The sequence below is a fragment of the Elaeis guineensis genome, chromosome 10 (assembly GCF_000442705.2).
Source record: "Elaeis guineensis isolate ETL-2024a chromosome 10, EG11, whole genome shotgun sequence".
Lineage (NCBI taxonomy): Eukaryota > Viridiplantae > Streptophyta > Magnoliopsida > Arecales > Arecaceae > Elaeis > Elaeis guineensis.
Window position 1 is genome coordinate 86,400,190 of NC_026002.2, and position 17,050 is coordinate 86,417,239.

Here is a 17,050-nt window from a genome sequence, read left to right on the forward strand (position 1 = left end):
CTATCATTCAATCTAGATCTGACTATAAATTAATTATCTCTAGCATCATTTTGCATTTAGTTATAGTCACCACAATAGTACTTTTTAATCTATTCTCCATGCCCTTCAACATGCACAATTGTTAGGCTAGGATGAATCAAGGATTACAAAGCAATCCTACCTCAATTGTTGGATGTCGTTCCGATGTTCCATCTTTCATGAGCCGATGCTTTCATTACAATTGATAAAAAAGCATCTCAATCCTAAAAATAAGGGCTCCTAAGGATGACCCAATAGACATATAAAGAAACTACTTTCCATGTTACCTTGTCAATATATCTTTAAGTTGTTGTGAATTTGGAGGTATAATACTTGGTCATTTTAAGTTTGTCATCATTCTAAATCTGTCCAACAAGATAGGGATGAGAAAAATGGGATGGTTGGCAGCCCCAAGTTTCTCTCATACCTTTGGAACTACTTTAGTTGATGCCTCAAGTTTTTTTTTTTCCATCAAGCTAAGTTTGTAGCCATACTGCTCAAGCGTAGGTGGCTTATCAACGATCTTAGATATTTTGTTCCAGCTAGGAAACCAAACTTAGCACCATGCTCTACCCCCACCTCCCCAAAATAGAGAACCATACCACCTGGAAGAACTCACAAAACAGCAAATGTACGCAGGGGCCCCCTACCAGAAGCAACAGAAGCATGCTAATGATTTTTCCTTTTTTTTTTTTTCTGGTAACAAAAGCATTTTAACGATTAAGTCCAGCAAAAGATCCCCATCTGTTCATATCTTATCCTGGAAGAACAATATATCTGGGACCAAAAATAACATGCCCTAAAATTCAAGGATTTGACCGCTTACATTGGCACACTAGCTAAAAAATTTCTAGATCAAACAGCACTAGACGATACTTTATAAGGTAATCCAATTTCCCGACCAACACATTAAACGCAATCTATAGACTGTTGACCACTCAACGGACAGGGTAACAACAGTCAAGGCAGAGATAGCTGCCATAGTATTAATCAATATGAACTTGATGGTGAAAAGGACAGCAAAAGCATAAAACAACTTGAATATAACCTTGGCGGTGGCCGACCAACAAAACAGACAAATACAACGGAAAGAAGAAGAAGAAGATTTTCATGAAAGAAGACCCACTAATCAGTTACTAGCGTCACCCAGTTTTCTTCAAAAAAGCACAGATCAGGTGCACTGGAATAGAAAGCCCTTCTGACCGGCTAATATTTGAAAATTAAAATTACACGTGGCATAGACAACGCAGTATGAAGAAGCGAATATTAAACTATTGAACAATTCTCCACATACATGATAAGGCCTTGATATCATTTGGAAAAAGGCCAACAAGATGAAAGCAGACAGCCAAACTGGTACAAAACAAACAGGAGCTCAATCTGGTGATCCTAAAAAGGTGACCTTTCTCTCAGCTGCATATGCTGCCAGTCAGACAGAGAAATGGGAAAAGGGCGCGAAACTTGCTAGATTGCAAATACTCATCAACAGCAAGAGGCTTAATTCTTCTATTTGATCATCTGGAAAGCCCTTTCTCGCTGCTGAGATCATCTTCAAGTTCACTTCCATCTAAACAGATCATATTGTTATTGACACTTTGTTCAGAACTAGCATTGCTGCTTGTGGCAAGAGGAGAGTCGGAAACACTAACTGGTCTGCTTCTCGCAGGTCCAGACCTCATGCTATACATAGAGGATGCTGGAACCTTGGTCATTAATGGCCGTAAACTGTTCGGAATGCTCCGCCTTATATCCTGCATGAACAGAAGTTCACATATAAAAATGTCATACCACAGAAGTTTAACCACTAAAGATGGGGAGTGACAAATGGGCAACAAACTCAGAATAACAAATATCCGGCAAATAACCAGCTAAAATAATAAAAAAGGGGATAACATAATACCATATGCCTCAGAGCCATATCTAGTGATTTTTTTGATAGTGTTCTTCCAAAGCCAGTGCTATCTGGTGACAGTGTTGGCTTTCCAGGAGGGTTATTAAGTGATCGTTGGTCATCTTGCTTTGGGGGCGCAAGTCTTCTCATGTTTACTACCCGTTCAACCATCTTATTTCCAATTAGAACAGGGTTTAAGCTGTCACCACCATTTAAATGTGATCTGCTTACTGCCGGAACAGAGCCCCCCTTATGGACAATACCATTTGGAGCCCTGCCTCTGGATGGAGAGCAAGACTGCTGTCTTGGTCTAACACTAGGTCCAGCCTCAATTGTAGATGATCTTGAGCAGGGTGCTCCAGGTCTACCCCGAGAAGCTGAAGAGGGCCTATCAGGCAATGATGTCCTCAAATTTGGTGGTGCATCAAGGGAAAAGCCAGGCATGTCGGAAGGTTTCCATGGTCTGCATTTTACAGTTGGAGAGCTGCCACGTGATGGTGCTGAACTTTTTGATGTCATGGGGCCTGACTTTGTGACTGAAGAAGATCGACCTGATGGAGCAGAACTGGCTGGCAGACTAGATGGTGTAGAAGGCCGTCTAGTTGGAGTGGCTGACCTTGATCCAGGCCTGCTAGGGACAAGAGAAGAAGGCCTGGATGTGGGCGTAGAAGATCTAGCAGGTGTTGATGATCTTGGTGGGGGGGCCACAGACTTTGAAGATAATGTGGCCCGGGAAGTGGGAGTGGAAGGTCTGGAAGATTTAGAAGTGGCAGTTAATGTAGGGCGACCAGCTGGGGTTGCAGGTCTTGAAGACATACGAATAGGACCTCCAGATGATGATGGCCGCCTTGCTTCCAAAGCAGATGAATTCAAGCGAGTGGATGGTGCTGCCTGTCTTGATGGCAAGCTACTCTTTGAAGAAGCCTCTGAGGGATTGGCTAGCTGAGAACACAGCATGCAGATGTGCAAATTAACTCAAAGAAATGAAGTAAGATGACTTTTTGTCAAGAAAAATGACGACTTGACATAATTTTTCTTCATTGCCATGAACCAATCAATAATCATAACCGGCCTCACATGATAGGCAGAATAAAAGTACTACAATAGGAGCATGACCCGTATATTACTATGATAGGAAACTTATGTATGCCCAATAAACTAGATTATACTATCAAAGTGAACCAGAAAATAAAGTAACATCTTGATAATGAATTAATGCTTTACATATACATACATTGTTAGCATCAGATGCAGGGATTAGCTAGCTGACAGATGGGCAAAATACACTCAGACAGGTTTAATTTCATACAAATGGCAGTACAGATGTGGTAGTACTTGTAGCATATTCCACATTATTAAAGAGCACAACAAAATGAGAGCCAATTTAAAAAGACATGACAATAAGTCAAAAACAAAGTATTAACAAGATATAATTGATTACTTCGAAAATTACAAGCCTAGAATAAACAAATGAATAAGAAATCACGGGGGCACGAAATTGCATTATAGAAAGTTGCTAAATTATATCTGAGCGACAGCAAATGGGAGATAAGTAGGAAACTGAGAATCACACAGATTAACAGGAAATATCTATCATCTATGAAGAACCAGCTATTGATTCAGCAGCAACTTGAACCTCCAAAAATCCTTCAAGTAGCTGGAGAGAGTAGCAAGTCCAAAAAGATTGCAAGCTGGGGCTAAATCTGCCATGCTAAATCTGCCAATGTAGGTCAATGAAATCTCCCATATGCACATTGACTTCGTACATGGATTGACCTAATTTTGCCAATTTTCATACTAGGAACATATCTTAGGTATAAAGAGCACAAAAAATGTTATATTTTCAAGCAAATCGAATAGTGTTAAGCAACTAAAATATGCTTGATGTGTCACCTTGGAAAAGTAAGGCAGTGCTTTTCAAAAACATAAATTCCATTTTTCACATTCATGGCAATCCCCTCAACTCTTCTGAATCCTATATGTCTATAACTTTTTGATAATAGAAGTCTTAAAGCAACTTATGTAACTGCTCAAGGAACAGCTCTATATTAGACAAATCCACAAAAATATGAACAGAAATCCTATTTATCATTTTGGGGGTCAGCTTCAGAAATCCTTTTTTTGTCCCATTTTGTCTCATGAAGAGCAGCATCCTCTTGGTCATAACAATAATTAACCAAATTAAATGTTAAGTAGGCCTTGAGAGAGGGATTGGAAACTGCACTCTGTTCAATCACAAGTACTCGCCATCCAAGACAACATACTTTCACACATTAAATAAGAAGAATGGTATATACATACCTATGTGGACCATGTGTCAGGCATCCCTAATGTTCCCATGTGGGCCCCATAGGAAGATCAAGGTGGAATCAGAAAAATAAGTGCATCGCATAAATGCAAATTTAACACTAAGTAGGGTGCTCACCCTCGATTTCAGCACAGCAGGACGAGATTTTGGTGTCCCAATATTGCCTCTTGGAGATCTATTGGACTCCTTATCCAAAGATGGAAAAAGTGGCGTGCCTGGTGGCGTAAGAAGCCTGGAAAAAGGAGGAAACCTTCAAGTTCCATCATAGGAAAGTATGCAGTGCCAATTTCAGTAAGATTGAAAACCAGCCAACTACTAGAGCTGCTATACTTGGAAAGTGAACTGGAGATATGGACTTGAGCATACATCGCATACACATCAGAAATTTCATTCATGACAGATATTTTTACATGATAAATTCTAGAAGCCACTAACTATCATTGATCATAGTTAAAGCATTAAAAAAAAAAAAAGAAAAGAAAAAGGGAAAAGTTCATCCATAATTTTACTCAATGTTAGGCATTTGGATTTTCTCTGACTTGCATGAGAAGTTAATCACTGTTCCTTGATGTAATTGTATATGGACTCTAGATTGAAGTTCACATAATGATCATACAACTAGTTTGATTGTATGTTACAGAATTATATAGGATAAGAAACCTCAATTTAAAAGGAGAACCAGCAGTAAATGTAATTTTTGCCTATGGAGAAGTGTGAAAAATTAACTCAAGTGTGCATGCAGAAAAGAGAAGGAGAGATAACTACCAGATTGGCTACATTTCCGGCTCAACTGCACTCAGCAGGTTAATTTTCTAAAATCTTCACAATATTAAGATCAGATACAGACAGACAGAGAACAAGACATAAGAAATTAGTGCGAGTAACCAAGCAATGACAAATGAAGTACATAAAAGATACTTGGAATCAGCATCAGTAGGCACGCAAAACAGTAAATATGCACCCTCGTTTTCCAGCCATGTCCAGATTAACAAGATCAGCGTCATCACCGGAACATGGCCAGACCAATGCAAGTCACGGTGCTAATGGTAAAGTTGGTGGTCTATTTACAAAGACATGAGGAAAAGAAAAAGGAAAAAGAAGTCGAAGTTTCATTTTTCTAAGCAAAGAATCGTTTACTTCAAACCCAAATTAAGCAACAATCCAACTGATGTCAAGAAAGACATAATCGGTATGAATGCCTGGTTTTATCAACATACCAGTCGTAGTCGTTCTTGTCGCTGTCAGAGTTGAGGAAGTCATCCACACCAGCCTTGCGTGCAGGTGCCGATGGCACGATCTTGAAGATGGGAGCGCTCCCAGGTTTAGACCCTGCGGAGAAAAAAAAAAAACTAGACCGCGACGGTGAGCAAGAAAATATGACGAAGATTCAGGGATGCGCAGGGAGAACTGCTGGAGAAAATGGAAAGGCGGGGAGCAGGGAGCGGAGCTACGGTACCTATGGGGGGATCGAGTTCTTCGGAGTTGTGGAGGAGGAGGAGGTCGTTCCGCTCCTTCTCGCGCTTGCGCATCTCAAGGAAGAGGGCGAGGTCCTCGTCCCTGTCCTTCATGACGGCGCCCAGGGTCCTCCCCCGCGTCGTCATCGTCGCTTGAGGTTGAGGAGCCTCCGGAGCCCTAAAGCTTCGATTCATCTCCTGCCTTCCTACCCAGCGCCCCCAGTCCCCCACAAACGGAAAAATAAATAAATAAATAAACAATAAGCCCAAGAAAAGGAAAAAAAAAAGACACTTACTCGCCGACGAGCCCAAAAGGCAAAAAAAAAAAAAAAGTTTAAATAAAAGCAATGGGAAAAATCAATGTGATGAGATCTCTACATGAACCACCTTAATAGTGACGACTTTCGCTTCGCTTCCGCACGAATGGCTTCCCAGGGCTCCACCGAAAGAAGTGAATGATCAGATCTTTAAACAGCCAGCGTTGCGCTAACGTAATCAGCGGAATCAGAACGCACAAGGGCGGAGAGGAAGCAGCATTGTTCGTTCCCGCTCGGATCGAAGCTGGAAGGAACCGCAACGAAGAGGCGAGAACAAAACAGGAAGGCAGCAGTGGGTCAGGCAGTAAGACCACCGGAACGGCGGTCCTCGCTCCCTTTCCGCAGACACAGGATAGAACTACAAGAGGGGTTTGATGGATCGATCTATCCGCCTGTCTATCCGAAGACGGTTGGAGAAGAGAATCAGGAACAATCGGGAAAGGGGACGGAGATGGGGAGAGACAGATGGAGACATATGTGGGTGGGAACACCGGGGGAGGGAGGACGGAAGGGCACAGCCGCGCTTCTCTTTGGAAGAGCTGAGAACCTCCTCCCACTCTCTCTCCCACTCTCTCCGCGAGGTCGATGAGCTTGAGATTTGAGGGGGGGGCGCCACCCACGACGCAACTCCATCTCGCCCTCTCATAAAGGCTACGTTTTCCAGATCAGTTCGGGACTTCAAAGACCCTGTTTTCCGACGTAAATTACGATAATGACACTAAACCCATCCGCGTCGTTTCAAATCTTGGCTGATTCAAAATAGTTTGATTTTGGGACCCATATTCCCATCCCACGGAGTATGGGAACGAGATGTCGGCAATCTATGCTATATCTACATACCTGAATGGATGGACCGGGCGCACCGGACTGCGGCTGGGACTCATCGCCATTAGCGGTGATTCCAACCTAAACAGAGTGTGAGGCGGCCTTTGCCTGCTCAGTATCTGCCATCTGATCCTTTACTACGATCATAATAAAAGAGTTACATCTGCCATCTGGTCCTTTACTACGATCATAATAAAAGAGTTGCAGAGTCTTTCATCCGCTAGATGATAAGAAGCTAGCCATCTTACTATCCCATTTTCTTCTCTGCTTAGTAAGATTCATAATCTTAACAAACTTCAGAACGTATGAGTCGTTATTTTCTAACAACCGGAGCACATCCTGATGACCTCTACTCTCTAACAGCAATACACATTCTCGAAGATGACAGGTATCCACTTTCATCTATAAAATTGAATCCCCCAAGACCCTCCAAGTAAGAGAGGTGAACACTTGCTTCGCATGCCTTCTCCCTTAGACTAGTTTCATACGAACTATAATCCATCTCCTCTATAAAACTTTGGGCAATTCTAACTCCATCTCTGAACTCCACTTTCCACGTGATATCTTCTGGGCTTCTACTCTCCATTCTCTTACTCCAATCTACCTTATTTCATACTCAACTCCACTACTAAGTATTTTCAAAAAGTCCAGACCTCGCCTATCTGCTTTCACTGGAGACTAACTTAGGTATCAAAGCGTCCATCATTAGCGAACCCACCGGTACGAGAAATTTTCTATCTTTGGTGGTTTTATAGGACCTGGTTTGCGAGATCTTTAGGGATCAAGTACCAAAATTCGACTCGAAGGTCATGTGTGGCCATCCTGTGACTATTTCTCTCTTTTTCCCTCGATCTAGCTCAACGGTCTGAGCCAGCTCGACTCCTCAGTGGCCACAAATTACCACTAGAGGAAGGGTCCAACCCGCATATGAGATTTTGAGCTTTTTTCTTCTCATCATCTGAGTATGAAGAACAAGAAAACTATAGCAGCATCTTTTACCATCCTTTTGGAGGTGCCTATGGTATCCGTCGACCCTGATCAAGGTGATTAGGATCTCAACATTTTGGAGGCATTGACCATCCAGTTGTCACCTCCAAGCAGTTTTCATAACTCCTGTAATAGGTCCAAGCACTAACCATCATAGTGTAGGACTTGCATCAATTGAGTTAACCCATTACGATGCTAAGCAATCAGCCAATCTCGGTACGCCCTGATCTTCCTGCCCCCTCGAGGAATTTGAGGTGGAGCAACTAGTCTCACCCAGCCAACTCAAAAGAAATTTCTTAGGTCTTTCGATCCACCCAACGGAGTCCTAATTAAGCTTCACATCATCATCATCCTCATCCCAGGGACAACGTGCAAGGTAAGGAGCATGAACCTGCTCCTCCTCTTTCACTCTCTTCTTCCTTACAAGATTCATCCATGAGCAAATTTGCAAGCCATCAACCTTGAAGGAGGCTCAGGTAGTAGGATGAGTCAGATCGGAAGATCTAGGAGGTGGATCGCTATCTCAAGGTCCTTCACCAGCACCAGTTAAAAGGAATATGTCCTACAAGCCAATCGAAATTTGTATTTTAATAAATTTTTTTTGTAATCTTTCAGACTCATGTAATTGACATTTTATAAATAAAAGATATTTTTTCATCATATGCTGCATCTTACTTTTGTAATGATTATGATGAACTCCATAAATCAGGATAATGGCTTTAGGGTTATGATGAGATCATACTTATGAGATCTAAAATCTTAAAAATTCAGATTTAGATTATTCCTAGTCATAGGAGCATTGAGTAGGAGATCAATATTTCGGACAGACTAGCACTTTCTATATATGCTCGATGGAGAGAGTGGTTGATCTCATAAGCCACTTGTATGAGACACTAATACAAGGATGTGGGTGCTCATTAGAGAATGAGTTCACTAAATTAATCTGACTTAAGAAACGTCTTATAAAATCTTCTTACCCGTCAAAAGATGTTTTATTATAGTGGGAGTTGTGCATGTAATCCTTTGATCTAAGACTACCATAGAACCTTGTATACATGAATCTATATTTTATTTCATACTCATTCATGACTTAATCATGTACGGGATGATCTGAATATGATAGAATATGTATAGAGGTTGTGAGTAGGTCAACATGGAATCGATTACTCCTAGTAAGAAGAGATCGCATTCTAATTGCTCTGATCGATTGATGATTTAGAAAATTTTTTATCAAAGCATAATGAAAATTAAAAAGATTTTTTAATATTTTATTAATCGAATCATCATTAAAGATTAAGAGAAATATGAGTATGATATTGGATTTAACTTCATTCCATATCCAGAGTCATATTCGGGATGTAGGAAGATCACAGGATCGAATTGCACGGTAATTTTTTACTAAAGAATATTGTTGATATTTTTATCAATATTTTATATTTTCTAAAAAGATATGATATGTTGCTAGACGTCAATCTTATCTTGTGGGTTTGATCGAATTAAAGAGTTTAATTCGATCGTCAATTAGAAAGAGTTCTAGTTGCTGAAATCAGATTAGCTCGATTGGATCTAGATCAGTTAGATTAAATTCTAATCAAATCAGATTGACTTACATCAAATCTACTACTGATTAGATGTGGACTCCAATGGATCACACACAAAAAAAATTGATTAGGGATCTAATTGGATTAGATCATATTTGCAAAATAGACATACTAGCACGTGTTGCAAATCCTAGCTCTTTGTTTCAAATTAGATTTGAAATTGATTCCAGATTGGGCTAATTAAATCCAAATTAATTCAAACCAATTTTGAATTTGAGTTTGATCAGCCCTTGGCTACATGTATGAAAAATTTGGCACTATGAAACTAAGTGAAAGAAAAGTGTCCTATAAGCTAATCGCAAGTGTGTTACGATAGAACTTTTCTTTATAATTTTTCAACTCATGTAATGATATTTATTATTTGAGATATTGATTCATCATATTAGCTGCTTCTTATTATGACTAAGATTATGATGAATCCCAAAGATTAGGATAATAATTTTAGGAGACATGAATGGGTCATGCTAGTGAGACCTAAAACTCTAAAATCCTAATCTTAAATATTCTTGGTCGTAGGAGCATTGAGTCGGAGATCAATGTTCCGGATAGACTGGCACATCTTATGTATGCTCGATGGAGAGGGTGGTAGATCTTACTAGTCACTTGTGTGGGACACTAATACAAGGATATGGGTGCTCATTTGGAAAATGAGTCCACTGAATTGACTCGATGAAAGAGAACATCTTATGGAAGCCTTACTTGCATGTCAAAGATGGTTCTCTAAGTGAAAGTTGTGCAAGTGATCCTTAGACCTGAGATCACTATGAAATCTTGTACATATGAATCTATATTTTGGTTCATACTCAAGCATGGCTTTAAGATATGTACAGGATATTTTGGATATGATATGAGTGTATACGAAGATTGTGAGTAGGTCAACATGGAATCGATCACTCCTAATAAGAGAAGATCGCATCCTGTGTATTCTCATTCGTAGATGACTCAGAAAAAATCTTTTGGCCAAAAGTAGGAAGGAGATTAGAAAGAGTTTCTAATGCTTCTTCATTGGAGTCATCATTAGTTAAATTGAGAATCGATATAAATATGTGTTTGAGTTTGACATGATTCCATACTCATGAATATATTCAGGGTGCTGGGATGATCGAAGGATTGTATTGCATGGTAACTTACCACTGAAGGGCATATTTGATATTTTCATCAAATTTTTATATCTTCTAGATAGTCATGATATATTACTAGACGTCAATCTTGATTTGTAGATTTTTTATCAAATTAAAGAGTTTAATTTGAACGTCAATTAGAAAGAGTTCTAATTACTGAAATCGGATTAGCTTGATTGGACCTAAATTGGTTAGATTAAATTCTAATCAAATTAGGCCAACTTGCATCCAAACCTAGCACTAGCTAGATGTAGAACCCAATGGGTCACACATATATAAAAATTGGCCAAGGATCTTTTTTTAAAAAAGGTTGATTAGCATTTTGGATTCAATCGGGGTTCCGATAAGCATGCTAGCATGTATAGAATCCCTAGCTCTTTTAGAGATCAATTTAGTCTCATGCCTTGCTCATTTGCTAGCCTAATTTGATGGACATTTGGGTTAGGTCAAGCCACCTAAAAGCAGCCAAAAAGAGGCACCATATCTAGTGTACATGCCAAATAACTAAGAGTCCAACCTAAGAAGGACTCTTGGTGCTAATATGCAAAATGCATGCATACTTTATTTGTGGCATGGAGAAGGACTGAGAATCCTTCTATTTTGGGCCTCTATTTTTATGGCAAGTAGATCAGATGATGAGCCACCTAGCATATCTTTTGAAGTATGAAAAATTTATCAAATTGTGCATGAAAAAATTGCTCAAAATATTACTGCACGTGCGACAGGTTTTTCTGGACGTGCAAAGGGATGTGAAGACTCCTTCTGTTTAGGGAGTCTTAAGCAACTTTTTATCTAGTAATTTTTGTGATAAGGATTAGTTTTAAGTATCAATCATGTAATAAAAATTTAAAAAATTATCAGATTAAGAAAGGTTGCTTTTCACATCCTTTTCTGGGTGTGCGCGCGCGTGACAGGGAGAAGGTGCTCGTGCGTCTCTTTGGTGAAGAGTCCTTCTCACATATGAACTCTTATCCAAATAATGTATCATTTGGTGATGGCCTTTCTATTTAAATAAAGATTTATGTGGCAAAATTTTATGCTAATATGATGTGTGAAAAGATGCAAAAAGTATCTTGTTCTGGGCGTGCATGCATGAGAAGGCAAGAATTGATGTATCACCCCCTGAAGAGTCCTTCTGTTTAAGGACTCTCAGATAAGTGATATGAGGACTTGATATACCTTTCCAGACGAGATGTGCCTTCTCTATTAGCACTCCATCTAGTGCTATAAATAGGAGATGATAGATGGGTTGATTATTCAATTCTTACATCCCCTATCCACTCCCTCTCTCCCTCTCTTACAACTCTAGATTTTAGGACAAGGCTTGTTCTTTTAAGACAAGCCTAATCCTAATAGCTCTAAGGGTTTAAGAGGTCTAGAAATAGATGGTCAAATCTAGTGGATAGTTCAAAAAGGTTCAGACTCAGGTTTGAAAGAAGATCTGATCGATTGGTTGCTGGTTGAGTTCTAGGGGCTAGAACTCTTGAAGTAAGATGAAGAAGGAGCACTGTCTTTGGTTCAATTTTCGTGTGGATCATCATTAGAGGGTGGACACTTGGACACCTCATAGAAATTGGATTAGCATTATAGGTATTCTTTTGATCCAAATTTAATTTATTATACTTTGATTGATATAGTCAAAAGTTTTTGGGCATTAGGATTTTTGGTGCATCGGATGTTTTTAATAAAAATTTTAAACACCTAATTCTTCTGCTGCACCATCAGAATCTAATAGTGGTATCAGAGCCTACCTTGATCTATATAATTAAAGATTAGAATATTATCTTGATTGTGATCAAACATAAATTTTTGGTTTGGTTCAAGTCAGGTCAGAAGTTGAACCCGATTGAACATCCAAACCCTCGCATATCTTAGAGATATATTTTTAAATATAAAATATATGATACATGTATAAAATCTTTTTTAGTAGTTCATTACCAGGCCGTCCGATCATAAGAGCAAGTAGGATTTAGAGTTCCTCTTTTCTTATTTAATAGGATACTCTTATGGCGTGTAGGGGTGCCACTGTGATGTCCCAAGAAGAAGAACTGTAAAAAGAATATTTTATATTCATGCATATTATTAGAACTTCATGCATATGTGATATGCTTAAAATATTAGTTATAGTCATATTGTATGATTATGTTTTTCATATCTTAGAGATATGACTAGATGCTATGTTTAGTTGTTATGATTTTTAAGATACAAATATATTTGTGCATCATTGTGATTGATTGATTTAAGATATGCTTGAGACCATTAAAGTCCTCATAAAAATCAAATTAAGTCATAGTGTTGTGAACCAGTAGCTGATCTATTTTTTTGAATCGATTAATTAATTAGTGTCTAAGGAGTATTTCAAGTATGGTAGTTATTTAATTGATTCTGTTGCTGGCCTGACCAATTTTATTGGTGTCTAAGAAAAGCAACAGAGGGACCTCCACTAATCTTAATACTTTTCTAGCCAATTAGATTAGTTTGAATCTTGAATGATGGTAGCTCAGTATTTTGAACACTATATATATCTTCCTTTATGCCTAGTCAATATCCTATCAAAAATCATAGTAGGTTTGTTGTGATATCCACAAGGCTTGCTATGAGGATTGATGTGGGTTTGTCTTGATGCATATTAGATACTTTACAGTATATTTTGGATATATTGCTTTGTTGTGATATCCACAAAGGTAGCATTTTTCAGATATGATTGTATGAAAATGAAGGATCTGACTTAACTACAAAATACTATAGTTTATTATGATATCCACAAGGCTATGAGTGTTTTTAGAGGCAAAATTTATGTTGAGAGTTGCATAAGATGCAATTGAATAGATTTTCCTACTTTTGAATTTATTGAAGTTTGTTGTGATATCCACAAGGCTTCAATGAGGGATTAGGATCTCAACCCCATTAAGAAACCAGATTAGGTTTCTCATTTACCATAGGAGAGGGCTACGGTATTCGATAAAATAATTAGAGACATAACTAGTTTTAAAAATCCTCAACTGGTTATGCATGTCAAACTTGAGTGGTTTACTTATACTATTATTCTTTATTTATACAGATTAAAGTCTGTATTATGGCTTCTTTTTTTTTACTGCATAACACTATAGATAAAAAATATGTTGACCAATCCCAACTATATGGATGGGTTGAGAAACTTACAAGTTAAGTTCATATTGGAGAAGAACTCCAATGTTCTAGATATTTCTGACTTTGGGATGGTCCGTAATAAAGAGAAGGTAAAAGATGTTCATATGGATATTAGCTGTTTATTTTGTGGCAAGTTTGGATATTGGGAGTATAATTATAAGAATAATCTTGAAAGCTTGAAGCAGGATGCAAGTATAGCACCAAAAGGTGTGTATATGATATAAATCTATTTTTCATTGAGTGGCTTAGACTTTGATACTTGGGTATTAGATACCACTTATGGATCGCATATTTGTAATTCATTATAGTGGCTACAGAATATCAAAGGTCTGAAAAGAGGTACCTCGAGTTTTATAGCATAAGTGGAGAGTCCATTAGTGCAGAGGCTGTGGGAACCTGTACGTTTGATTTACCTTCAGATAAAATTTTAATATTGAAAGACTGTTATTACATGCCAAAGGTCATTAGAAATATTATTTCTATACCTTTGTTATTAAAACAAGGTTATGAAATAAGACTAATGGGAAATGGATGCTCCATTTTCTTTTCTAATGACTTTTATGGCAGTGGTTATATTGATAGTAATTTTTTAATTCTTGCACTCAATAAAAATATTTTTTATATTGAAAGAAATATGAAAAGAAAGAGAGAAGATGTGAATATCACATATCTCTGGCATTGCCACCTTGGTCATATTAGTGAGTCAAGGATAAACAAGTTATATAAAGAGGAATTCTTTGACCCATATGATTATGAATCATTCAGAACTTGTGAATCTTGTCTCATGGGTAAGATGACCAAGACTTCATTTTTTGGACATGGAGAGAGGGCAAGTGAGTTGTTAGCCCTAGTATATACGGATGTATGTGGATCAAAGATAACTCTGGCTAGAGATGGATACTCCTATTTTATTATCTTTATAGATGATTTATCAAGATTCGGATATGTGTATCTTATGAAACATAAATCCAAAGCCTTTGATAAGTTCAAGGAGTATCAATGTATGGTTGAGAAATAAACTGAAAAAAGTATCAAAGTTCTTCAATCTGATCAAGGAAGAGAATACTTATCCAGTAAATTTTTTGATCATCTTAAAAGTAAAGGTATTCTCTCTGAATGGACCCCTCCTTATACACCTTAGTTAAATGATGTAGCAGAAAAGAGAAATCACACATTAATGGATATGGTGCAGTCTATTATGTGCTTCACTAATCTCCTAATATCTTTTTAGAGATATGTCCTAGAGACTGCCACATACATATTAAACAGAATACCTTCAAAGTCTGTTACAAGCACACCATATGAGATATGGAAGGGAAGAAAGCCTAATCTTAAACATCTTAAGATTTGGGGCTGTCCAGCTTATGTCAAAAATATTTTTGGATATAAGCTTAGTGCTAGATCAGATAAGTGTAGATTTGTAGGGTATCCTAAGAAAACTAATGGATACTATTTTTACCATCCCACTGATCAAAAAGTATTTGTTAGTAGGCACACCATTTTTTTGGAGAATGAATTCATCCAAGAATGAGGCAGTGGGAGGAATATTGAACTTACTGAAGTTCATGATTTACAAATCGATCCAGAAATACTAGTAGTTAGACCACAAGAAGATCTTTAATCAGAAGTACCTAAAGATAAGATACATCCACAATATACACCTCCTCTCCGAAGGTCAGATAGAGTGCATCATGCATCTCTAAGATTTGATGACAATATGATCAATATCATTCAGGATAATAATCCACTGACCTATTCAGAAGCTGTCATGAGTAGAGACTCGACAGATGGCTGAAAGCCATGAAATCTAAGATGGACTCGATGTATATCAACCAAGTGTGGACCTTGATTGATGCACCTAAGGGTGTGATCTCAATAGGGTGCAAGTGGATCTTCAAGAAGAAGATCGGAGCAGATGGCCAAGTAAAAACCTACAAAGCTAGGTTGGTGGTGAAGGATTTCAGTCAAAGCTAAAGAATTGACTATGATGAAACCTTCTCACCAGTGGCTATGCTCAAGTCCATCCAGATTTTGCTTGCTATAGCGGCATACTATGACTATGAGATCTGACAGATAGATCTAAAGACCATTTTTCTCAATGATAATCTAGAGAAAGAGGTCTATATAACTTAGAAAAATTTATCTCAAGTGGGAGGGCAAATCAAGTATGCAAGCTAATGAGATCCATCTATGGATTGAAGCAGGCTTTAAAGAGTTGAAACATCCGATTTGATATGATAGTCAAAGAGTTTGGCTTTATCAAAAATAAAGATGAACTATATGTGTATAAGAGACAAGTAGGAGTGCTGTTGTCTTCTTGATTCTGTATGTCGATGATATACTGCTCATTGAGAATGATATCTCAATGATGCAATCAGTCAAGACTTGGCTATCGAATAAGTTTTTCATGAAAAACTTAAGTGAAGCATCCTATATATTGGGTATAAAGATCTATAGAGATAGATCTAAAAGAATGTTAGGCTTATCCCTGTCATGGTACATAAGTCTCATATTAAAGAGGTTTAATATTAAGGCAAGTAAGAGAGGTTACTTGCCTACAAGACATGGTATATGTCTCTCTAACAAAATATGTCCTAAGACACTAGAGGAGAGAAAGAGAATAAATGAAATCCCTTATGCTTTAGCTATGGGATCAATTATGTATGTCATACTATGTACCAGGCCTGATATAGCTTATGCTTTGGGTATAGCTAGCAAATTTCAGGCTGATCCAAAGGAGGATCATTGAAAAGCGGATGATAGTAAGTTGATATCAGGGTATGTATTTAAATGATGGGGCAGAGAGTTGAAAGAGTTTCCAGCAACAAATAATATCTAACTCAGTTACTAAAACAGAGTCATTACTGCTAGTGAAGCCATTAAGAAAGCTGTCTGGATGAAGAAATTTATTATGGATTTAGGAGTCATTCCTAAGAATGAAAGATCGGTGTCATTCTATTGTGATAACACTAGGGTCATTATTCAAGCTAAAGAACCTAGGTCTCATTATAGATCCAAGCACATCCTTAGACGCTTCCATCTCGTTAGAGACAAGATATTGTCCTGGAGCGAGTAAACAGAAAGAACAATATAGCAGACCCATTCACTAAGGCCATACCACAGTAGCTAAATAATCGCTATCTTGATTGTATGAGATACAAAGATGATTGGCTTTAGTGCAAGTGGGAGATTGAAAGAAGAGTGTCCTATAAGCCAATCGTAAGTGTGTTGCGATGGAACTTTTCTTTATAATTTTTCAACTCATGTAATGATATTTATTATTTGAGGTATTGATTCATCATATTAGCTGCTTCTTATTATTACTAAGATTATAATGAACCCCAAAGATTAGTGTTGGGTATAAAATACCCTCAGCCG

The 17,050-nt window shown here is 38.0% G+C and overlaps 1 protein-coding gene across 2 annotated transcripts; it reads right to left on the reverse strand.

Annotated features, from left to right (window-relative positions):
• Nucleotides 1–1,105: 1,105 nt before the first annotated feature.
• Nucleotides 1,106–6,614, reverse strand: LOC105036049 (uncharacterized). Of its 2 annotated transcripts, none has more exons than XM_010911787.4 (6): nucleotides 6,059–6,614; nucleotides 5,674–5,873; nucleotides 5,435–5,546; nucleotides 4,335–4,449; nucleotides 1,919–2,851; nucleotides 1,106–1,769 (listed from the first exon to the last, which is right to left on the reverse strand). In XM_010911787.4, the coding sequence occupies exons 2-6, from the start codon at nucleotides 5,864–5,866 to the stop codon at nucleotides 1,533–1,535; spliced, it is 1,590 nt and encodes a 529-aa protein (XP_010910089.1). In that variant the 5' UTR covers nucleotides 5,867–5,873; nucleotides 6,059–6,614; the 3' UTR covers nucleotides 1,106–1,532. The 2 variants fall into 2 exon arrangements, with proteins under 2 accessions (XP_010910089.1, XP_010910088.1); XM_010911786.4 differs by having other exon boundaries at nucleotides 5,674–5,877.
• Between the last annotated feature and the right edge of the window lie 10,436 nt (nucleotides 6,615–17,050).

Coding starts and splice junctions, on each gene's coding strand:
- LOC105036049 (XM_010911787.4), bottom strand. CDS start 5,866: ATGAATCGAAGCTTTAGGGCTCCGGAGGCTCCTCAACCTCAAGCGACG. Junction 5,547..5,673: donor AGAACTCGATCCCCCCATAG/GTACCGTAGCTC, acceptor TTTTCTCCGCAG/GGTCTAAACCTGGGAGCGCT. Junction 2,852..4,334: donor CTGCTGTGCTGAAATCGAGG/GTGAGCACCCTA, acceptor CTGTGTTCTCAG/CTAGCCAATCCCTCAGAGGC.